The sequence below is a fragment of the Trachinotus anak genome, unplaced genomic scaffold, assembly GCF_046630095.1.
Source record: "Trachinotus anak isolate AG129_WGS33_773 ecotype Australia unplaced genomic scaffold, CSIRO_AGI_Tana_v1 ptg000013l, whole genome shotgun sequence".
Classification (NCBI taxonomy): domain Eukaryota; kingdom Metazoa; phylum Chordata; class Actinopteri; order Carangiformes; family Carangidae; genus Trachinotus; species Trachinotus anak.
In genome coordinates, this window is record NW_027273864.1 from 30,889,874 (window position 1) to 30,914,996 (window position 25,123).

General features: G+C 43.3%; 1 protein-coding gene across 4 annotated transcripts in view; it reads right to left on the reverse strand.

Moving 5' to 3' along the window:
* The window catches only part of ptprt (protein tyrosine phosphatase receptor type T), a 317,399-nt gene that overhangs the window by 194,224 nt on the left and 98,052 nt on the right, over positions 1-25,123 (reverse strand). For all 4 annotated transcript variants that reach the window (XM_071493994.1, XM_071493993.1, XM_071493992.1 and 1 more), the window contains exon 8: positions 15,911-16,204. In XM_071493994.1, coding sequence (XP_071350095.1) covers positions 15,911-16,204 — 294 coding nt within the window. The remainder of the gene's footprint in view (positions 1-15,910; positions 16,205-25,123) is intronic.

A 25,123-nucleotide genomic window follows, 5' to 3' on the forward strand; every position in this document is an offset into this window, starting at 1 on the left:
GAAAGCTGATGTGTGTTAGTGCGTGAAATACGGCACCGAGGCCACATCCATAAACACTGTGATTTAATGCCTGACGGCCAGATCCCTGTCGGATGAGTCCTGATCTCACAGCCCTGATGCATCGCGTCACGTCCCTGCGTACATAACATCCTGTCACCGAGCAGGGGGAGCGCTGTGCATCACATCAGGTGGGAGGGTGTTTGTGTGTGTGTGTGTGTGTGTGTGTGTGTGTGTGTGTGTGTGTGTGTGTGTGTGTGTGTGTGTGTGGTCATGTTTTCAGACACCTCTGTGATGCTGCCACAGAGAAATTGTGAGGTGTGCTATACTTACAATTAAACATAATTACACACACGAAAGCTTTTATATCTTGACTAAATTTTAATTGACAACTTAATGAAGCACTAAAGAAACTCTACAAAGGGTAAACTCTTGTTTTGTTTTGTTTTTCTCATTCAGGACAACAAACCAACTGACCTCTCTCTTCTGTTCCCGCCTCACCCTCTTTTCTCCATTTCACCATCCCCCTCTCTCTGTTCATCTGTTCCTCGCTCTTTTTGTCCTGCTCTCCTCAAATGTCTCTCTCACTCGCTGACACCATCAAGAAGGCCCTCATTAAGCACCAATCAACAAGACCGCAAACTCACAATCACCACGGCAACTCGTTACCACCTTAACCTGCCGCAGTGGAGATGAAACGATCAAGCCTCTGCCATTCTCATTATTGTTAGCATCATTGTTTGATTGTGTGTGTGTGTGTGTGTGTGTGTGTGTGTGTGTGTGTGTGTGTGTGTTTGAGCCTCTTCAGCAGTTATTTACGGCGTTGTGGTGCTAACAAGAGCAATGTGCCGATGTCAAGATGGCTGCAATCAGCTTGTGTTGGAGAAAGGTCTCAGGAACACGAGTGGGCTTGGTGCCGTTTGAATGACCATCACCACTGCTGTAATTCTGTCTTCATTAGTTCTCTTTCTTCTTATTGTTGTTGTTGAAAAAGAAAAGATAAAAAGACTTTAAAGCTCCACCCAGTCTAAAGGTAGATGTCCATGTGTTTGTGATTATAAAGCAGGTCTAGGTTCTATATTAATACTGTGAAAGTATCAAAGCCTCAGTCCACAGAGAAATGCACACAGCCTGTATTCAGACACTGAGCCTTAAAACCAGCCGTCAGGACTTCTGGAACTTTGTGATGTCACAACAAAGCAGTCACTGCTCTCAGCCACGCATTCAAACAGTCAGCCAATCAGATGAAAGACTCAGAGCCTCTCTTCCGATTGGCTGACATATTCTCTGGCTTCATGTTTACTCGTGCTCCTTTCACAGCAGAAAGTTTTGAAAAATGTAATCAACCCTCTTGTTTTAATCTCTGAGAATAAGTCAACACAGATCACAGTCTCTCGCTTAATTAATCATCAAACATTTGATCCAATTATTTTTCAGGAAAACGCACATTACCCACGTTGCTTTTGTTCATTTTCACCTTTTATGATTTGACTGGAAAATCACAGTGTGTAGTGTTTAAGGAGTTTGAATGACACTAAGAGCTTGTTACATCAGACTGCCTCATTGAACAGGATTAAACATGATGGTCCACTCAGCTGACAGTTTGCATCACTATCACAGCAGTCCATTTGCTAAAGTCTAAAAACATATGTTTTTTTTTTATTTGTGCTTTACCACGACCTCAAACCCAGTGGATCTGCTCCGCTTTGGTTTGTGATTCCATTAAAAGCAGAGTCAACAGTTGATATTTGAACTCAACAGCAACACAAACAGACTCCAAAGGTCAAATAGACTTCAGTGTTCGGAGCAAACTGTGGCTACAGTTGCTGCTGCTAAGCTAACAGGCAGAGAAGATGAGACGGTTTCCCACAGCCAGCACACCAGCTGTGGACAGAGACGCCCCCTACACTCCTGCTGCTACAGCTACCATGGTACCAAAGTGAGCAACCTGCTAATGGACCATGAGAACGCTTATTCCACTTTAAAAGGAAGATGATCCCCCACTCCCAGACCATTCTGGAGATTTCTAATATTATATTCTAATATTATCATATCTCCGAAACACAGTCTGTTCCTTTTTGTATCATTACTGCAAACTGAATGATGTGATAAGCAGCTATATTATAGGTCTGCACATACTGTGCTTTGGAAAACAAGAACAGGTCTGACTGACAGTAAAGCACAGATGCACATACACACACCTTCGCCTCACCCTCCTCCAAGGACATAAAAGCTCCTTACAGTCCACCATGACTTATCAGAGCTGTTGTAAAGTGTCAAAGATTGTCCACGTTGGCCTTTGATCACACAGCGAGTCCTCTCCTCTGCTAGAAGATCTTTAATATCGTCTGGAGGTGACCCTCTCCCCTGTCACAACATCTCTGCACCTGTAGACTGAGACCAGATTGTTTCTGTCACTTTCAATTCAATTCTGAGAGACAGTCAGAGAGTCAAGGACCTCGCCAGAGAAACTGCAAAGGCCATTTTCTCCACAGGGTGAGGACCTCTGAGCCGCTCCGGTTCACACCCCCAGTCACTGTGTCCACAACTGCAAGTGTGCACCTGAGCAAGGCACTATCAACCATACTTCATCAAACCTCTATTATGAGAGTCTGAAACTCCTCAATGACTGACATACATCAAACGTTTGAGTTTCCAAAGGAAAAAAAGCTTGGTGCTGGAAGCTGTGACCTCAGCTCCACACCTACAGGTTAAAACATCTTCCAATCCCCTCCTACCTTTATTACAACCACAGAGGCATTTAAAGGTCCCACGTTTCACTCTTCTTCTGTGTTTTATTTGAAGAGTTGATCTCCATCAGAAGATATATTTGTGGTTTTAAGAACCAAAAACCATCTCAGTGTAGTGTTACATCTCCTCTCTCAGGCTTCTAGAGAGGATGAAAGCCTCTCTTCTGATTGGCTGACTGTTTTCTGAGTCACTCACTAAAAATCTAGCAGATTTCAGGCAAACACCAAATCCTGCAAGGTTGGATGATGGGATGTGGACCTTTAACAGATGTTTTAATTCAGTTCAGTTTCATTTTTGTAGTGACAAATCATAACATACAATATCTAAAGGCACTTTATAGGGAAAGGTCAAGAACTTGCAATATTATAGAGAGAAACCCCACGGTTTCCACAGTGAGCCAGCACTTGGCAAAACGTTTGGCTTTTTTAAATTTTCATTCTAAACTTAACAAACTTGAAAACATTAATTTTATTTTCATTTTACATGTCTTTCAAAACTTAGACATGAAACCATCAGCACTCCAAATTCAGACTGTCAGAAATTACTTAATCGAAAAGTTGAACAGCTCATGATGTTGGGATTAATGCAAACAGCAGTCTGGATAAAAATGACTCTTTTTTATAATTAAAAAAAAAATCCTGTCCTGCCTGTACGTCAAATTTGTCCCCGGCTGCTTTTGAAAGCATTTTGAGACAAATCTGTCTGTCTGAGGACGTCTTCTGAAGAAGTTTGATTTCACTCACTCTACCACACACAGTGATCCACAGTCACACACACACAGAGAAAATCAAACATTCACAGTGAGCGGTGTGATGGAAATTGCCCCACTTTTCATCACTTGTTCAATTCAGTGTGTGGTGCTGTTGACTGCACGTGTCAGAAAATGCAGCTATCAGCTCTAATCCACTCTGTTCACCTCGGCTGCTTCAACAAGAAAGAGGGAAAGAGAGTCGCAGAGAATCAAAGCTGCTGCTGCATTGCCGCTCACCCAACCACTAAAACTTCCTTTCTCTTCTCTTCTTTACATAATCTTCTCTTCCAGGCCTCATCGTCATCTCAGTCTTTTTCATGTCTTCTCTGCATCTTTCTATCCTTTCCCCCTCCATCTTTCCTCTCCTTCCTACTTCCAACCACTCATCCTTTTCCACTCCCCTGCCTTCTTTTCCCGCCTCCTCTGATCTATAATCACCTTTGTTTTCCCACTCCCTCTCCCACCCAGCCTTTCCATTGCCCTCTACATCCCTCCCTCCCTCCTCCCCTCTCTTCTGACCTCTCTCTCTCTCTCTCTATCCACCACCTCCTCCTTCTATTCTTCCCTGCCTCTCTTGTTCCCTCCCGCTGTGCTTAGACATAGAGAAACAAGCTTGTTGCCCTGGAAACAATGCAAATCGGCCCCAACAGGCCAATTACAAAAGAGCACCAATTACGGCTGGACCTGTTCCGTTTAATGGGTTTCATCCTGTCTGCCTGTTAGATACCACACACACACACACACACACACACACACACACACACACACACACACACACACACACACACACACACACACACATACACACAAACACACAAACACACTCACACACAGGGCATCGACTTCGCCGTCCCTCTTGACCAACTACAGTGGTTGTGAACTTGGTAAAAGGGAGTCCTGCTGTGTGTGTGTGTGTGTATGTGTGTGGGAGGGGCTTGTTTTTTACATCTTTGTGGGGACCAAAGTGCTGGACCCCACAAGTTTAAATGGCTGTTTGAGGGCTAAGACTTGGAATGTATTATGTCAATACTGGTCCCCATGAATATATTAAGACATGGGTGTGTGTGTGTGTGTGTGTGTGTGTGTGTGTGTGTGTGTGTCTGTACACCATCCACTCACCAGCTGCTGCTAAGAGGCAGATTGATGCCAAAGTGATTGGCTGTGTTTGCTGCAGCCAGCGACGAGTACGACTACACTCTCACCCCACAGAGAGGTGAGAGGGGGCGAGAGAGAGCACTGCTTACCACAGGAGAGCGAGAGAGAGACAGAGAGAGAGAGAGAGAGAGAGAAAGAGAGAGAGAGAGAGAGAGAAGAGAGAGAGAGAGAGAGAGAGAGAGAGAGAGAGAGAGATCCATCAGATGTAGATCATCTCTGAGACCTTGTTATCTCTCCTCCGAGGGAAGAAGGGTGTGTGTGTGTGTGTGTGTGTGTGTGTGTGTGTGTGTGTGTGTGTGTGTGTGTGAGTGTGTGTGTTTGTTTGTTGTGGCCTTCTCATTTTGCTTTTTACAATTATCACTGTGTGAGTGTGTGGTTGTGTTTGTGTGTGTTCAGCTTTGTTGTTACAAGGCTCTTATTGATGTTTCTGGTTTGGAGGAAGATAAGGGGCATTTAGACTCTACTTCTGTGTGTGTGTGTGTGTGTGTGTGTGTGTGGTGACAGGGACAGAGCTAGCTACCTAGTGGCTGTATACTGCTTCCTACCCAGACTTAATGAAGGAGAAATTGGATCCTGATGGCTTCACGACAAAAGACAGCCCTGCAGCATAGTGCGTGTTTGTGTGTGTCTGTGTGTGTGTGTGTGTGTGTGTGTGTGTGAGAGCGACTTATTTGCGGGCAAAATGGGCAACATTTTCTTCTAATAAAGAGCCTCTATTTCTTTTGTGCTCGCCTGGCTTCCTCCTCAAACTCTGCCGCTTCATTGGCCGTGTGCTTTTGTGATTGTGTGTGTCTGTGTGTGTGTGTGTGTGTCACAACCCCTGTGTGCTACGGTACCTTATTACCCAGAATTCGTTCTGTTTTGTTGCATGAGGTCTCAGGAAAAAAAAATCAGCAGGAGAGGGCAGAAACAGAGCACGAAAGACGCACTAACTGAGAGAAGAACCCCAGAGGATGATGGGTAGTTGCACTAACCTGCAGAAGTGCGGCCACATCATGAGTCCTGTGTGTATTGTGCGTTTGGTATTTGTTGTTTATTTTGTTCTTGAAGAAAGTGTTGGAGGTTTTTATTTTTCCCAGACGTTCATCACACATCTGTTTTACACACATATTCCCTGCACCCTCCTGTCGCCTGCACACACACACACACACACACACACACACACACTCTCTCTCTCACCCCTGGTGATACTCATCCTGTCTGCTCACAGCTCTCTCTCAAGTGTTGATTACAACCGCTACACTGCTGCGAGAGCGAACAGTGTGTATGCATGGTAATGTTTGTGCATGAATGCAACACAACATTTTTTATTTTGGGTGGTAAATTAAGTTTGTGGGTTTGTTTTTGCGTGTTTGTGTGTTTGAGGGCCAGTGTCTTTCTGCTGAATCGAACGACTCCTCCAGCTTCTTGTTTTCATGTCTGTCGCTGGTTTTTAAGCAGTTCACACTCCATCTCTCACAGACAAACTTCACACCTTCTCCTCACAGCTCCACAACGACTCACACGTTCACACACCCTCAGAATAGAGGCCTGTTACTAGGAAGATCTGAAGTGTTGTTGGCGTATCTGGGTAGATTTCTCTGGATGTATGTTTTCATTGGTCGAAATTAGCTCAATGAAGGCAGTGAGGACCAGGCCTTATGGTTTGGACATAAATGCCACTTTAACTGATCATTTAAAGAACCCGTCAAATGAAAATCAAGTGTTTCACCTTGTTAACATCCACATGTTTTTAGATCAAAGAGACACATGATGAGTGAAATAATCAGTAAACACCATGACTGAGTGTTTCCACCTTGACCTGCAGTGAACCAATGACAGTCTCAGGGATTCATACGTCATAGAACCTAAGGAACCAATCCTGTCAACTTGTGGGGGGGGGGGCTAAATAAACCCGAAACCTTGTCAGTACAGAGAGCCAGAGTTAGCATTAGCACAACCACTGACTATGGTTTAAACAGATGCTTTCTGGCTCTTTTTAAGCTGGCCCCTATAACACCAGCCAGAGATTAATATTATATAAATATCTTTTTCTCCTTATTCTCAGATAAATGATCATCTTCAAATGAGCTGAACATCAGCTGAACTCCAGCATAATACCAGAGCATAAAGGGAGCTAGCTGCTGACCTTGACTTTTTAATCAAATCTTTTATCTTTATCTGTTGATTCAGTGAAGTGTTTTTACCGCCTGTTTGTTACAGAGGCCCAGAGAGGCAAATCATTTTTTGGGTAGAAAGAAAGAAGAATAAACTTTTTTCATTTGCCTTATCTTTGAAAACAAGATGCAAGTTTCTTCCCAGAAAAAGAAAACAAACAAAAATGATCTTTCACTTGTGTCTCTGGGCTTCCGTAGTTTCTACTGTGCAGTGCAGTTTTATTTTCAATCCAAGTTCTTCCAAATAGCCAAATGGTCCACAGCTCAGGATAATAAAACACCTCCAGGGAACATGCACATACAAAAGATGGAGGCCAGTGTCTGGAAGCTGTGTGCCATGCTCAAGGGCATCTGAGCAGAAGTTATTGAGAACAGGACTGTGTGAGTGTGTCATCAGTCTGCTGCTCTGATCCCTGTATTTTCATGGTGATTCAGAGGTGATCTGGTATTCAGAGCCTGTCCTGAGTCCCATCGCTCTGATTGATCTGATGATGAAAAGGTCCTTTCGAATCTAGAGGCACACAAATACATATTCAAGCACGACAAAGCAGGCACACACACTTGCATATGCTAGCACTGAGTGAGGAACAAACACACCTACACACAGATATTCTCCGAAGGTTTTGAGTATAAAAGGCCGGCAGACACTGTTTCCAGGGCAAACACATCCGCCAGCCTGAGTCATAACATTTGATTCAAAAGACTCAGGTTTCATATGCCCTCTAAAATACACCATTTCTCCTGATAAGCCTCATTTTATAAGGGACACCACTTGGGGTCAGACACACACTGCTGTGTCAGACTATCTTTAAAACGACTGGGAGCAAAAACAAAGAAAATTCCCACAATAACGATGATAATAAACACATCTGTTCTGCATTTAGGTCAACAGTCTTTTGCACAGTGAACCTAACAGGTAACAGCAGTACGGTCACATGGTTGGCACATGTGAGGCCCAAATAAGGACATTTGAGGAGGATATTTATCAATATGAAAATAATATTACGATTATATTTTCAGCCATATCGCCAAGCCCGAGCTGCATATATGATTCTACATCAGTGAAACACATCAGCACAGTCACTGGATAACATGAAATTTCTCTTCCAATATGAAATGAGGCAGACAGAGTCTTTTCTGTCTGGTAACTTCTGATGAAGACGCAGCTGCGACTTCATGATGTCTTTTTAAGATTACTTTTTAATGTATGTTGAGAGTTAATGTGTCTGCACGTGTGTGTGTGCACATGCTTGAATGTGTGTGTTTGCATATTGTGAAAACAACACAAACACACACCCACACAAAATAAGAATCATATTAAAGGAAGAATAACTGCAGTCTATGTGCTAATGGGAAATGCAGCAGATCCGCTGTGGCAATAACAAACACACACACACACACACACACACACACACACACACACACACACACACCACACACACACACACACACACACACACACACACTAAAGACACTATACAGTCAACTGGTGCGGTCCCTGATCATGTGTGCTGGAGCTGGCGTCTACCTGCTGCCTGCATGTGGCGTTTAAGGGAACATCTGTAAATTGTAGCATGTAACGATAGTCTGCATGTGAGGTGTTTAGGGACCTCTATAAATAAATAGTGTGCCATGCTATGTGTGGGGGAGCAGGGGGGTTTCTTTGATGGGCTTCTTTGCCTGGGGCCCCCAAAGAGTCTAGGCTCACCACTGCATGCACTCTCTTCTGTAGTGCCATCTTGGATTTAACTTGAGAACAATAGATTTCAAAAGTTGGTCATAAAGATGAATCCAGCATAATAATCATTTCAAGCAGAGAGAGTGGCACATGTCCCTCAAACAGACATGCTTGAGTTAATAAAAAGGGGCCACTCCATCAGGCAGGATTTCAACGCTGCAACAAAGCCGTAACAACAGCCACAATGAGGCTACGCTGAAAGAGTGACAAGACATCAGAGCAAATTCTAAAGAAGAACTCACAAGAAAGTGTGAGGCGCTCTGTGGGTGGTTGTCGGTCTCAGCATGGGAATGAGGGAATGTCGGATTGCAGAGAACCAACAGAAACATGTAGCATGACCTTAAAAGAGAGGAAGGGGAAACTAAAAAAAATAAAATAAAGGATGAAAGGACAGAGGACTGAGGACAGGGACATGACTGACACTCAGACACTGAGAGATGAATTAATGTGCTGACATGGAAACTCAAAGGGACAAGAGCAAATCACAGCAGGACGGTGAGTTTTACATAGAGTAGCATGATAAGAACAGAGAGAAAAAGGACAAAAGAATTATAAGATGTTCTGAGAAAAGAGAGAACACACAAAACAGCAGAGACCAAGAGACTTTCCTCTGAAGAATCGTGAGAACAAGAGGAGGCAGTTTCATCTGATCTGAGCTGAGTTTTTATCCTCCATTCAAGCTCCTCTTCTCTAAAGTGTGATTACATGAGGGTTGACTCATGTTCCCCCCTGTAAAGATGGAGGAAGAAACCGTGTGCATGGGGAGAAATGTGGGGTTTTTTGGAGGGAAATGCTGCAGAGAAACATTGGAAACAGGACAGACTGGAAAGATTTTTTTTTTTATGATCTGTGATTACAGCAACGAAACCTGTGGTTTTCAGTGGAGTACTTCAGCTGTTCATTGTGCAGGTAAAATGATCTTACATTTCTTATAATCAAATCAAGTTTCACATATTCATGCAACTAAACATCAACTGATCAAATCTTAAGTTAGAAAAAATTTATTTGTCTTTGGTCATTTGTGCTTTTACTTCTATGTCCTTTGTGAAACCAAAGTTCTGATAAATAGGAACAGGAAACGAATAATTTTCACTTCCTACAGAACAGGCCCTGTAAGAATGAGCTGCTTCATTTATACACCACTTATAAAAAAAATGAAAAAGTAAGTTTCTGTCTACGCTGTAAGGAAAGGAGGGCGACTCTGGACTTGAAGCTTTTTACCAGCAGAACTAGCCTCTTTGTTCCACCATGTGATTAGTGCAATTGCTCTTAGCATTGTGGAAACAGGCTCCTTCACTTGTGAGAGCCTCCATTATGCCACAGAGCATCGAGATGAAAAGATGCTGTTTGGTCAGAGAGCAGTGAGGAGGCTTGGAGGAGAAGATCATGGAGGGGCACAGTTGTTTACATTTTATTGAGGCTTAAAGTTATGTGGAATTGAGGGCGTGGCCTCTTTGAGTGACAGGTGGGTGAGCATGTGCTTGCCTCAGACCGTCATGCACTGAAATCTCTGCTCCACACAAGCCCCACCTCTTTTGGATTAGCAGGGATGTCCAACTACATACAGGCTCCTTCAAAACAGGTGAAACTGGACATGTAGCGATCAAGTGTCTTTACTGATGAGTGAAATATTTTCATAAACAAAAGAACTGATGAGAAAAACCAAGGCTGAGGCTAACAAAGGTTTCAAATCAAGAATTTGATTAAATGAAAAAATTCCTTCAAATGAAAACCACTCACAGTAGGAGGGTAAAAACACTGCTGCCTCCTTCAACTCCTGTCTGATGGCTGTTACAGACACATTAGTGTGGGAGAGGAGGACAAAGTGGCCAGTGAACTGGATATAATTAGAGCAGTCACCTTTGTCCAGAAGGGAAATGAAGCAGAAACGTCCCAGAGGCCTAAATCCACTCTGCTGAATAAAGGTGAGATGATTGCAGAAGAGGGGTGATGCTGCAGGAGAGCTACACTTTTCAGATGAGCTCCATATCTCTGTAACATTTAGCTGTGGTCTGCAGAAGATAAGGATGTAACTCTGGTGGAGCTCAGTGTCGTCAGAGGAGGTTGATGAGGAGACACAAAAGGAAAGACTCAATTATCATCCAGACCGCGCTGGCTGGATTAAGTTCAGGGGGAAGTTTTTTTTTTTTTTTTTTTAACAAACCAGGGCTCAAATCCACCCTGCAGTTCCTCTAATGACTACTAGAGCCTGGCTTCAAAAGTGAGTCAGTCCCCATAGACCACATTTTCCTCCTTCCTGACAACTGTTGAACTGGTAAAAGAAAGAAATTCAAATAGAAACATCATTTCTAGGTTCCAGGGTTGACTCAAGTCAGGCAGTGCATTTCTTTAACAGATCCAGAGTGTTATTTTATCGTACCTGCAAAAGCTGATCTCTGAACTGTTTCATTCTGGTAGTGTTTTACGCAGAAAGGATGCACTTGCTTAACTGCATCTAAACTGCTTGGCTTGGCAGAACAGTGGAGCAGTGGTGTCAGCCAAATCAGAATATACCCAGCAGGTGAATTAAAAATCCATCTTTATGGGGCAACACATTAGCCAACACTCACATTACCATCCTTCACATAAAGATCTACTTTATAAGAAATGGGCGAGATGGGGAGAGGAAAGAAGGCGCTGGGTTGTAGTATATAACTCTCAGGTGAATGAAGCCTTTATAGAGTGCTGAATATTAGCCAACATTCACATTAGCATCTGCCTCCTATAAAGAAGAGAGGAGGGGAGGAAATGCTGGAGGAGAAAGAGGAACAGAAAAGATACTAAAGGAAGATTTATGTGCAGCAGGTGAATTAAAAGTCCATCTTTATGTGGTAACATATTAGCCAACACTTACTTTATCATCCCTCACATAAAAATATGAATTCATAAGGAAGAGGAGAAGACGTGAGGAGAGGAGATTAGACGAGGATGCAGTTGCACTTTGGAGAGGTAACGCCAAAGTTAAAAGCTGATATTTATAGAGACAAGGATTACAGCCTGTATTCACTGTTTATGTTTGGTGAATATTGAGTTTAAGGCAATATTTTCAAGGAGGGAGAGGAGAGGCAGGAATACAGAGGATGAGAAAGATGAAGGAGGAAAAAAGGAAAGAGGATAAAGATGAAGGAAGAGGAGCGAGGATGCCAAGATGTCAGGGGAGTGTTTGCGTGTGTCGGCAGGCTCTGCAGCAAAGCAGTGTTGCCAACTTCAGAGAGAAAGATCAGCTGAAGAGAAAGAAGCCGATCAGAAACCAGCGACAGGGACAATGAAACCGCAGACGTCACACATGTACACTGCTGGAGGAGTGAGGGAATAACTGGTCCACTGAGACGGGTCTAGAGAGGAAACATTATCCAAATGAAAACCGGGTGATGAATCGTTCAAAAGCCTTAAAGAGTGAGGACAGAGGGGGACGGATGATGAAATCAATCACTACCAAGGCCGCGTCCTCGCTGCACCTCGAGCAAAAATGGAGAGTTCATTTCAGCTCGCCTCCTCAATCCGGTCTTCACATCGCTCTCACAAATGTGCCACGCTACAGGAGACACACGGCTAAAAAACCGCCACCGAATCCCTCGGAGCCACCAAAGAGCTTTTGGGTGAAATGGCCTGAATCCTATTCTGAGCGACGGCTGCCTGGCAGCTGGCTGCAGCCCCCGCCACAACAGTGGAGCAACAATGGTGGAGGAGCTGGTGGAGGAGCTGAGGGGGATTTCCACACAAACTCACAAGAGGCTTCATTTGTGTCAGAGCCAGAAAATCATCCAGCTCTTCTTCCACCAAATCAAATCTGTTAATACATCTTGTCCTTTATTATTCACTGACTGATCACTGAGACATCAATCAGCCTGACAGTCAGACCACAAGCCAGTCGCTGACACAGGTAGTCACACCTTTCTTTTTAATTGGATCTTCATTTCAGTCAGAAGTTTGCAAACTTGTTAAATTCATAAAGGTTTTTCCAAGTGCTCCGAGTTCTGTCCAGATCTGCTCTACTTCCCACGCCACACTGCTGTAAGCAACACTGCCAGTTATCAGCTGTGTCCCAGTTCAGGGGCCATATCCTCTAGACGCTACATTTCAAGACTGACGGCATCACAGTGGTGCCACTACACTGTTTCATTCTCAAGGCTCCTTCACGTATGTCCTTTTTCTGGGCAACAGAGTCTTTTACAAAGATTCTTCATGGCTCAACCCATCCCAGGACTCACTGCTTACAGGTAATGAAAATAATATGGCAGCAAACAACATGGACAGAGATCCAAAGATCACACTGTCAAATGTAAGTTTGGGGTTCAGCTCAGTTCAGCAGTAACGGAACAACTGTTAAAACCAAGGATCTAAAAACCTCAAGTTTTTGTGTGAAAAAGTTTGGTGTTGTCAAGGTTGCTAGGCGACAGGAGCTGGGCTTTGTGACGCGATGGTAAGGGTGGTGACCCAAAGCAAAAATCCTCTGTAGTTTTGGTTTGCCTTCATGGACTTTCCTAAACTGCATCCTCTGAAGGATGGGGCCCCTGAATGGGACACAGCTAATGTCATCGTTGGATAGGATTGGATTTGATAGGCCGCAACTGTTGGCAAATTACCAGTGAGGATGGTGACTGCTTTGTTGTGACATCACAAAGTTCCAGAAGATAGAAAACTACATACAAACCTATACTTTATTTTAATTTGATAAACACTGTTACTGGGCTAAAACACGGAAAACAACCACTTTAATTCTGAGAAGCTCTAATGATAGAAGCCGGCAAGAAACCAACATTTTCAATAATCGGTAGAGTTTTGTGATGACTTGATGTAAAATTGAGACATTACAAAAAATCTGATATGAATATGAAAATGCTCTACAGTGATGATTAAGCCTGTAGTTGGGGGCTGAGAAGAGCTCTAGATGCTAACATGAACAGAAAGGTGAACACAGAAGGTGTAGAGACCAATATCACACACAACAACACACACACACACACACCCCCAATGCTGCCAGTGGCCAGCAGGCTTTTGAACATCTGTCATACCTGCCTGCTCCAATCCCATCACACACAGAGACACACACACACACAGACACACACATGCACACACAGCACCCTGTGAATGGTTGTGGCAGCTCAACACAGCGGCACTAGCCCAGAAACACATGTCCGGTGTATGCATTATACACAAAAACCAACACATACACACACACACACACACAGACCACAACCCCTGTTCCACTTCACATCCACTGTCTGTCTGTCAGCAGGGAGGACACACTGCACTCACAGACTCTTCAATCTCAAGTTTTCTCTGAGCAAAATTAAAGTTTGAAGAGTATCTGTGTGTGTGTGTGTGTGTGTGTGTGTGTGTGTGTGTCCACAAGAATGCTTGTGAAAGCAAAGCAGGAGGGCTTCAGGTGGGCGCAGCAGGGAGTTTGACACTGTGTGTGTGTGTGTGTGTGTGTGTGTGTGTGTGTGTGTGTGTGTGTGTGTGTGTGTTTGCCTTTGTTACAGAGTTGTTCATGAGGTTCACAAATCAAACAGAGAAAGACGGGAAGAGGTGAGGGACAAACTACCTTCTATAGTTTTCTTATTAAACTGAACTGGCTGTGTGATGACAGTGAGAAACATGGCGACTTTTTAAAGAGGTTAGCAAAGATGCTGCTACAGCATCAGTTATATCAGCAGTGGAGAGTCTGTGCACTGTGAAGGCTTTTCTGATAGGTTGAAGTTAGCCCCTGATGCACAGTGACAGACAGATGGTTCATCCAATCACCTGCCAAGTATTTTTGGAAAGTGCCGGCCCTTTCCCAGATGGTTCTGTGTGACAAACCATCTGGTCTGTCAGGTTAAAAATTACTCACTTGATCGAAACACTTGTATTAATCCACTGCTGAAAATAGTCCCCAACAAGACCCCATTTACTCCGGCCTGAGTAACATCACTACAAACTACACCACCCAGATGTCTGGAGAAATCACTGAGCCTTTAAATGAATAAAACTACAGACTTATTACCCTTTAAAAAGTTTTTTTTTAAAGTTTCCAATGATAAAGATGATCATGGAACAGAATGAAAGATGAGGAGAGAGAGAGAGAGAGAGAGAGTCTGTACTATTAACACATCATTTTCACCTGCTGATTAAAGAACTCAGGGGGTGGACACAAGACACCACAAATACACACACAAACACACAATGATTTACCCAACACACAAACAGACACACAGCTACAAGTACACTCATACAAATAAATAAAATATGTGTAAATTCATGCACACACACACACACACACACAACCACAGACAATCAAATTCCCACTTCAATTAAATTAAAGCACCTGCCAACTTCATCCTCCAAAGTTTTGACATAACTTACTTGTTACAAAAACCACAGCCCCAAGACGCACACACACACACACACACACACACACACACACACACACACAAACACATAAACTATATTTTCTTATAGGCAGCTCCTCCACTCTTTATCCACTTCTCTCTCTCCTCTTCTCTCTCTGTTTGTCTTACTCCATCCATCTCTTCTCCTCCCAGGAAAAAAAAACACTGACAAAGGCCTTTGTCTCTTTTCTTTGCATCACAGAAAACTCTGGACAGAAGTAGCTGAGTGAGAACGACAAACAGAAAGAGGGGATGTACAAAAAGAAAGGTGAAGGCAGGGAAGAAAGGAGAAATGGAGAGATGGGTGGAGTGAAAACAGACAAAGGAGTGGAACAAGAAGAAGAGAAAACCTGGTAGGTGGGGGCACAAAGGAAATGTGAATGAAAGACAGAAGAGAATGAGTGAAATGTAAAAAAGAGAGAAAAGGGGTGAAAGAGAGAGGGAGGAGACAAGGACAGTGACACAGAGAGAAAAAACCTAAACAACCAAAAGAGCTTAAAGGACAGTTACAGTTTGGCTCAGTGTCGGCAAAAAAACAACTGGGGTAAGTTTAGGAAAGGAGGGTGGTTTCAGTTACAGTAAGTACTTTCTTTAAGGTCAAAGGTTACAATAATAAACACACAGTTACAGTTGCGGGACGGTTTCCTGTCATTATTAGTACAGCTGCTAGAGGGCGCCTAGAAATAAAACGTAACCGTGGGTCATAATGAGCTGCTGCTCAGACTACCTGTGGGCTTGTCTCAAGAATTAAGGAGCATGAGGGAAAGAGGAAGAAGCGAAAAATGAAAGCAAGAAGAAGAATTAGTGAGGAAGAGAAAGAGAGGAGGAAGGTGTGCAGATGAGAAAACTGTGAACACAGTCCACAGAGAGGAGCAGTACGTGCACAGTGCTGGTAGTGTGTTTGCAGAACACGCACACAGCAACCGACCTGCACCACAGCAGAGTCCTCCTCAGCCAGCAGCTGTCACAGTTACTGTCACTCACTCACCTGCACATTTGGTCCTGGTGACCAGCGGCGGTCCCGGCGGTCCCGTTCCTCCCTCCCCAGGCCTGGACAGCAGGACCTTGATTTCATACTCCACATCTGGGTCCAGGTGCCACAGCTTGTAGGTGGGGGCGTCGACCACGTGGGTTTCCGCCCAGTTCCCTGAAGTGGTGCGGTATTCCACTTCCTTCAGGATGATTGGCCCATCGCCGATGATGCTGTTGGCGTTGGGTTTGATCCAAAGGTAGGTTGCGCCAACGGCGAGAAGCTCGGGTGGAGCAATGGGGGTGGGCGGAGCTGTGAAATGGGAAGCAGGGTGGTTAGTTAAGTGTAGGATCTGTATAAATAAAATCTGTTAAACCAGAAAACACACGGTAACTGCACCAGCACCGGAGCTTATCATTGCTGAATTTAAAACCATTCTGAACCCAGAAAACTATTTTAAAGTCCAATCAGTGGTGCCTAAGTGTGGAATACACACACACACACACATACACACACACACACACACAGCACTCTTTAATTTCCAAAAGTAGCAAACACAATTTGAAATGCATCGTTTCATTATGTTGTGTTTTATGTGCCACCTGCCTGCCAAGATATTCTCACACCTCAGTTCATTTCCAACACAAATATCCATCATCACCACCATGAAAGAAAGTTATGATTGTGTTATGAGCATATCAATATCCAGTTTTACTCCATTCCCAGACTAAACATTTTACATCTTATACCTCTGAACCCCCACAGCCCCCCCTTGAATATAATGTTTCGTGAAGGAATCTGTGATCTTGAAATCAGAAATGAAATCTTCTTCTGCCGTCAGAGCTAATGCTGCACTGTGATGTAAATGTGGAGTAAAAGCAGTTTGACTTCTGCACTGAAAACAGCCACTAAAGGCAAAAAAAGGAGACATTTCAGAGAGTGAGTTCTCCACCTGCAGCACTAATCCATCACATTGTTGACATGTTGCTGACAGCTACTTTACCACTAGACTTTCACATTATGCTACTTAAAAATAATGGTCTCTGTCAAGCCTAAAAGCATAGGATGTTTTATTACTCCTGTGTTTTTTTTTTTTTTTAAGACAGCTGCTTCTTTTCAAAATGAGAGATCAAAGATCTATATGAATAGTAAGACCTTGTTGAAATGATACACACAATGGTTAAATAAAGATTTTTTAAAAAGCAGAATATCCGCACAAATGGAAGTTAACAATTATGTATTTATTTGCATTGCTGCTGATGCAGGCCAGGCAGCAGGATATACAACCCCCGCAGCCCACGCACAGCTCAGGCTTGGCTGAGGTGACGAACAAAACAATGTGCAACCTGATTCTGAGACACGTTCGGTTAAAGAGCAACAGGAACAGATGGAAACAGTGACACTGACAGTGATTTTCTGTTGGACATTAGACTGCGCCTGGGAGAACCCTGCTCATCAGCATGAACTATGGTCAGTACCATGGACAGCTCCTACAGCGCTGGTGGTCCCAGGATCAGCACCTTGGACAGCGCATTGATAGAAAAGCTCTGTGCAGCAGAAAACACACCAGGAGCGTGGCCTGACTTATTCATCACACTGAACTCTTTTATTTACAACTGAACATAATGTTTTTTTAGATCAATAAAGCTTTGTCTTCTCCTTATGTGTCATTGAAGCCTATTGCCAAGTCTCTGAATGTGATGATCCCAGATCAGTCTCTGTTTATATGTGTACCTACAGAGCTGTATATGAAAGGGAAAAAAGTGGGCACAGTTTCACTTGGTAAATCATTAGTTCATCATAGATCATCAGGTATTTATTCCTGAAATGTGAGAGATGAATCATGAATTATGAAAAATATGACTTTTTTTGTTTGGCCTTGTATGAAAGCCTTTCAATCGCTGTGCATGAAGAAAGTTGATTAATCCAAAGGTTCAAAGATGGACCACAAACACTTTCCCGCTGTCTCACAATAAGACGTTTTGCTTGTTCTGTTAAACTATTTTGTGATAGAAATGATAAAACAATTCAAATGTACAATTGAAACACATGCAGATAATTTTAATGCCTCTGGAAATATTGTCATTACAGCTTATTGAATTAAATTCCCTTTAGTGCAGTGTCATTACTATTTTCAATCATCTAGATGCCCCAGTATCGTTCATTATTCACTGATACACATGCAGCAAATGAGTTATTATGATCATAGACTGATTATGATGCTGAAAAACAAATGAATGCATGATGGAGGAGTGGCCATTGTACACAGCGTTTGGAAAATTAACTTCTCACTCCACACAGTAAACAACTAAAAGAGCCATTTTAAGACTGAAGTCTGGGGTCTCTCAGCATTAATCTTTTTTTTTCTCTGTGGCAGGTGCTTTGTCGGCTGACAGCTATGTTATGCCGACTAAGAATAATGGCCCCTCTCTTCCCGCTGTCTAAAAGCAAAGTCCTGATTTCACTGTGCAAGTTTTTTTTTTTGTACTTTCCTCAAGGACCCATTAGAATATGTATGGTGGCTGCGAGACCGATGAATCAACTGTCACTCACCACACACTCATCCATCTCAACTGTACGGAGCCTGTGAGTATGTGTGTGTCTCTGCATCTGTGTGTGCATTTGTGAGTGGAGGAGAGGGTAAAAAACAATAAGCATGAGAAAAAGTGCATAAATTTGAATGCATATGTCCTTCAGTCAAAATAAATATCTTAATATTCATGAACCTTTGCTCTTGAGATTGTTTCCTTCAAAAAGAGAAAGAAAATTAAAAGAAATACAGAGGAAACTAAATTATCCTCATCATCCTGACACACAGAGAACAATTTTGCCAACAAAGGCTTCAGTTAGACTGTTTCTGTTCATTCTGTGTGTAAATGGTTTCTTCTCTGCCTTAATGAAAGAGCACTTCACTTTTTCCAGGCTGATTCACTGGAAGCAAAATGGTCTCATTCTGTTGCAATTTTCCTCATTTGTTTTGAAGCAGGGTGGATTTAATACACACACAGATGATGTGTTTCTCAAAAACCAAAAAATCCAAAACACACAATTTGTAAAATGGTCGACTGCAATGTAAAGGAAGGGAGAGCCGGGACGAATGAAACACAGGACGGAAAACTGCGTCAGCACGTACGGCACAGACCCACAAGATATCACATGGATACGTCACGCTGCTGTGGAGTTCTGTGTTTATTGTTTCAAGTGTCACTGTAGTGATTGTATAAGAGACTAATTGGTTCTTTAAAGGAGCTCACTCAAGAGATGTCGCGTTCACGAGAATGGGACTGGGAATTATGAAAACATGACGCCGGGCCCCGACTGTCGCTGGTGTGGAGGTACAACAAAAATAACATAAGCAATTCAACTTGATACTATTGTGTTTCATCTGCTCCACCACTGTGTTTCTTAACAACACACAACTTCTGTCAAAGTCAAATGGTACCAAAGTCGTTATAACACCTGGTCCTGATGGAGCACACCTGAGTTTGTGTCTGTAACGTTATCTACACACACTGCAGCAAAACCCCCGACACTTCCCTTTAACAGGGGCCTGTTAACTGTGCTTTACAACTGCTCCACCAGACCCGACTCTTCATTACATCATTTATATTCAACAACTTCTCCTGATGTTTCTCCACAGGAAGAGAGAGCAAGAGCGTTCAATTACTCCCTCCGTCTGTTTCCTCCTGCCATCGCTCCATCCCTCCCTCCGCCAGCTCGTTTACAGGGGAGAGCTACAGAGACCACCCAGTGACATACAACCTGGCACCCAGGATGACATGGGGGGGCAGCACACACATGCAGGAGCGCAGATACACAACAACACATATTTGTACCTGTTGTGCACGTGTGAATACGCCACAAAGCTGCTCTTCCATGCACAAAGAGAGACTGATGAACATGCACATACACACATTTGGAACTTGTGTCTGGCCCGCACACACACACACACCTCCTTACATGGATACAGCAACAAAAATACAGACAAACTGGTTGCTAATCAACTACAGTTGGACTTCATACAGTGATGCTAATGAAGTGTGAGGGAAGGGATGAACGAGGGAGGGAAGAAAAAAGATGGATGTCTGTGGGAAGGAGCAAAGAGGGGGGGTTGCAGGGATGAGATGATGGAAGATGGAAGAAATATTTGGTCAAAGGGGCTGAAAGAGGAAAAAGAAAAAAGATGGAAGAGCTAAGAAAAGGAGGATGAAGTGAAATCAAAACAGATGAGCAAAGGCTGCTTGGAAAAAGGAGGAAGGAGGGAAACATGAGGATGAAGTGATGAGAGTTTCCCCCTAAGGTTCAAACAGCAGTGAGTTCATAGCTCGGCCATATGACATATATGTTTTTTTTCTCATTGACTGTTAAATCTCTGCAACATGAGGCTCAAACATGGTTCATTAAATCAGTTACATCACTTTTCAAACCAGTGTACAAGGTGTATTAGCACTCAGCTCGCTCATTAATGCTGCAGGTTTAGACGAGTGTAGGTATGATCCTGCAGATCCAGCTGCAGGCAGCTGATGCTCATTCTCTTTGTGCATCAGGAGAACACACAAACAGCACCGCACGTCACCTCAGACATATTTTCATAAATGCACACACATTTCTCCTGCAGGTAAACCTCAGTCATAAACAGACAGTTTACCTCTTTTAAGACTTTATAAAATGCAAAAAAATACAGAAAATCAACTGTGTGACCATAATCAATAAAAATGTCTTTTTTTAAAGGCCAGACATTTCTGAAAGACAATAATAGGCTTGGCATGCAAAAGTGTTAAATGACAAAAAGGGGTTTAACAATAAACTTGAATCAACAAAGGTTTTATTTTTTGGTAATAGTTTAAGTAAAATAGTAAACTCCCAGGTGCCCTGACATAGAACATAACTGCAGATGTTGCCTGTGGTTTTTGTAAATCACGACACCAAACAACAAAAACAACAACACATTGGATGCATCTGCACAAAGGTTGGTATGAATATGAAGCAGAGGACAGGAGATGTGTGCAGGAGTGGTCCTGCTGCAGGACGCCATTTAGTCTCTGCAGAGGCTTCGCTCACACTGTAGTAAAAACAAGCAGCGCTCATGATGTTTTAAAATGGGATACAGCAGGAGCAGAGCCCTGTAACTGTGAGCCAATAAAGACTTGTGTGTATGTACAGTATTGTGTATATGTGTGTGTGTGAGTGTATGTGTGTGTGTGTGTGTGTGTGTGTGTGTGTGTGTGTGTGTGTGTGTGTGTGCAGCAGTCTTGGCCTCATAAAGGTTTTATTTTGCGTATCATGGGGCCTTGTTGTCAGAAGACGCATCGCACACTCAAAAGCAGCCCGTGTTACTACACCCTGAGGGGACACAGTATATGGATCTACCTTTTTACTGCACTGTATTACAGTCCCAGCATGATGTTTGAGCATAGTCAGAGTGTGTGTGTGTGTGTGTGTGTGTGTGTGTGTGTTCTGTATATATGCTAGTTTCAGTTTGATGATGTGTCAGCTGTTATCTCTTTGTGTTCAGACCCCTGCAGCTGCTGAGGTGTCCATTCTGAATGTAGTTTGGCTAATTCATAGAAAATGATCAGTGATAACTGATGAGAGTGAAGCCAACGTGTTGACTTTTTTTTTTTGATCCACCAAGTACAAAATTGTTGGCTACAAAACACATCTGCTCTGCAGTGGTGATCACAGTGAGAGGCAGAGGCGACATTTCTGTCCAACAGCTGAGTGAAAACACGCTGCACCTAGAAAGGACACGCCAGTAACATGCAAGATGATCTGCATGTTAACCCTCAGGGCCCCCAGACATCAGGAACACTGATCTGTCTCTGGAGCCAGGAACAAGAGTACTTCATGGAAACGGGGGAGGGAGAAGGAGAGTAGAAAAGTCAGGGGGAGAGAAAGAACAGAGATGTTGAAATTATGTTGGGAAACAAAGGAAGTCGGTGATGGGAGCGATAGAGAAAGCAAAGAGAGCACAGAGTTGGCAGTGACTCTCTCTCTCACACACACATACACACAGTTTCATACTTAGAGGAAGAGGCGGATAAAAAGAGGTAAAGAAAGAAAAAGAAATGAGGAAGAAAGTGGGAAAGAGTGAGTTTTTTATCAGCTCTTCTCTCCTGGCACTTTGTAACACGCCTAATAGTGTGTGTGTTTCTGGGTGTGTATTTCTGTTTACATGTGTGTGACAAATCCAAAAGTGCTGTCAAATCTCCCTCAGCTCAGCCGTGCTCTCTGAAAGAGAAAGATGCAAGGATAGAGAGAGAGAGGCAGAGAGAGAGAGACAGAGAGAGAGAGAGAGTGATGGAAAGACAGATACAGGAGGCCTCAGCCCATCAGAGAGGGGGGGAATGATATTTCCAGGGTGGCGGAAAAGATGGGAAAATAAGTTGCAGTGAAAATGACGCACACTGAAAAAAACTGCTTTTGTCCCGTTTCGACATTGGGGAGAGAGAGAGAGAGAGAGAGAGAGTTCTTCATGTCCCTCTTGTCTATGTCTCTCCATCTTGGGGTTCGAAGTTTGCATGTTCTCCCCGTGTATGTGTGGGTTCCCTCCGGGTCCACAGACATAGCGCCCAGCCCCATTGGTTATAACAATACACTCTACTGGCATGGCTGTTGAGATCTGGGAACACGACAACATGTTGGTAATAATCTTTTATTTTACAGGTGAACTGAGCTGAGAGTGGTGGGTCAAAGTTGATCCAGGAAGTCGGGTTTTTCTTTCAGTAATTCTCAGATCTCAGCCGTTAATTTGGTGACTTCATCATTACCAATCAGAACGAACCGTAACGTCCTTTAACCAACGTCAGACAAAGTCAAGGACGGATCTATTTTGGGAGAACGGTTTTCATTTCCTGTGTTTGTTTCTGTAAATCAGGAGGCCAATTTATTTCACTTTTACTTCAACTGGACTGATTGTAATTAATTAGCATGTTATTAGAGCTGGAAACAGCTTCTGTTTTTTTCTCTCTCTCTACACATTAGTTGTTTTTTATCTCCTTCCTCTCCTTATCTCCCTGTGAGTCGCTGTCTTATCAGTAACACAGTCCAGGTCTATTTCGCAGCTCTCTGAGCAGCAGTTCATCTCCCAGCAGATAAGCCCACACATGCACACAGGTTGATGTGATCTGATAGGATCAGTGCAGCTCATCAAGTCAGCTGTTAATGATAACCACCACAGTCTGTGTGATTGAGTTGCTCAGCATTTGGGGCCCATGTATCACACATAGTACAATAAAACAGTCAATAATGATGGTGGGTGTTTTAAATGTTCTTGTCTTTGAGCTTTGAGGAAACCACAACAGAACTGTGTTGGCTAAGCTCCAGCTACAAACATCAAAGACTCTGCTGCAGATTTACCATGAGGATGTTCTTACCTCACCTCAGTCAACGCACTCTTACCTGAGGAGAAGAGGGTTGACTCACCTGTCAGCTCGGTGCACGAGCAACCTGCTGACTTGTCCTCACATTGTCCCAGTCACACGTGGAGAAGTTACGACTTATCAAAGTCCAATGAAAATATTTCAGCCTCTCAGGATTTGCTTTGGTTTGGCACAAACTCTAGCTGCTGTTGTTGTAGTTGATTAAAAGTCAGAACCCTCCGCCCACATGTGGTGTCACCTCCAACCTGAACTTGCTCCCTTCACATTGACAAAATAAGACTCTCTCTCTCTCTCTCTCTCTCTCTCTGTCTCTGTGTCAGTGTTCACAGCTGCTGCTGCTGCTGCTCTTATATAAACACCTTTCTCCAAGTCCTGGGGACTGAGTGTTTTCAGTATGCTGAGTGTGTGTGTGTGTGTGTGTGTGTGTGTGTGTGTGTGTGTGTGTGTGTGTGTGCATACACCTGTGAGTAACACACTCCATACTCCCTCAGGCCTGTTACTTGGTGTAATAAATTCAGCAAGCAAACACACACACACACACACACACACACACACACACACACACACACACACAGGGAACTTTCTTCTTTTCCACTGCCTGGTCACAAAGAATGCTTTAATCAAAAGACTCACAGCACAACGACACAGCCTGCATCAATCACAGAGGAGAGGATTAAAACAGAAAGGACGGAAGGAAGGAAGGAAGAAAGGAAGAAAGAAAGAAAGAAAGAAAGAAAGAAAGAAAGAAAGAAAGAAAGAAAGAAAGAGAATAAAATGGGGGTGGGTGGAGCCAACTGTCTGTTTTACACCCAAGGGGGAGCCAAGAATCATGGGAAATAAGATCTGATTCCTTACTCTCCTCACAGCAAACTCATTGTGGCAGACACCTGCTTCCTCTTTACACACACACACACACACACACACACACACACACACACACACACACACTGAGTCCACGCCACACAGAGATGTTTCATCAGGTTTGCTTTGACTTGACAAAATGAGATGTTAAAGTCAGCTGATCTCTGGAGCTTTTCAGTACTGAAAGAGTAAAATAGATTAAACTTCTCTTCACCGTCCTTCGTCTCCTCCATCCTCTGTTGTTTAAAAATGTGTCTAAGAATTTTATAATAATAATTCAATTCAGTTTTATTTCCAGGATCCTGGTATTATTCAGATTTCCTCTCTGACGTGGCCTCGATGGAACTAAGCCAGCCTCAGTGTTATCAGCTGTACCTGTATTCCTACAACAAATACAAATGTCTGCCATAACATACACAACTACGAACAACTGGGTTGGTCAGTCCACCTTAAAGGAACCCTGGTGTCCTTTATTCCTCCTGTTTGAAAAGCCAGAACAAACCCAGACCTCTCTGAAGTGGACCAACCACAGACTCAGGTTATATGAGGTCATTCATGTATTCAGGAGCATCACCTGCTAATTTACCAAACTCATCACCTGATTCAGACAGATGTGTCTTCTCCTCCGTCTGTGTCATCTGGGCTATAGCTATTAAGTCCAGTTCTTTCTAAACGTGATATGCAAAGCCGGAGTCGAGAGTCGCATTACTGAATCGGACGCTCCTATTGGCTCCAGTGGCTGCTGTCACAGCCAATCAGAGGGTCTGACTCAGAGGCTTGGCTACAGCATGAGAACAATACTGTTTTATTCTGAGCTCAGATTGAGGAGAAGTTGCTCTAATAGTGTCCTACAGAAATGACTTAACTCACACAAGCTTCAATCCAAACACGTGTGTTGATCTTTTCTTTTGTCATTTTGGTTTACAGTGTTTTTATTTTTAAAATAAGTAAAAATTCAAGGTTTGGTTTTTGTATTTCTTTAGTTTTA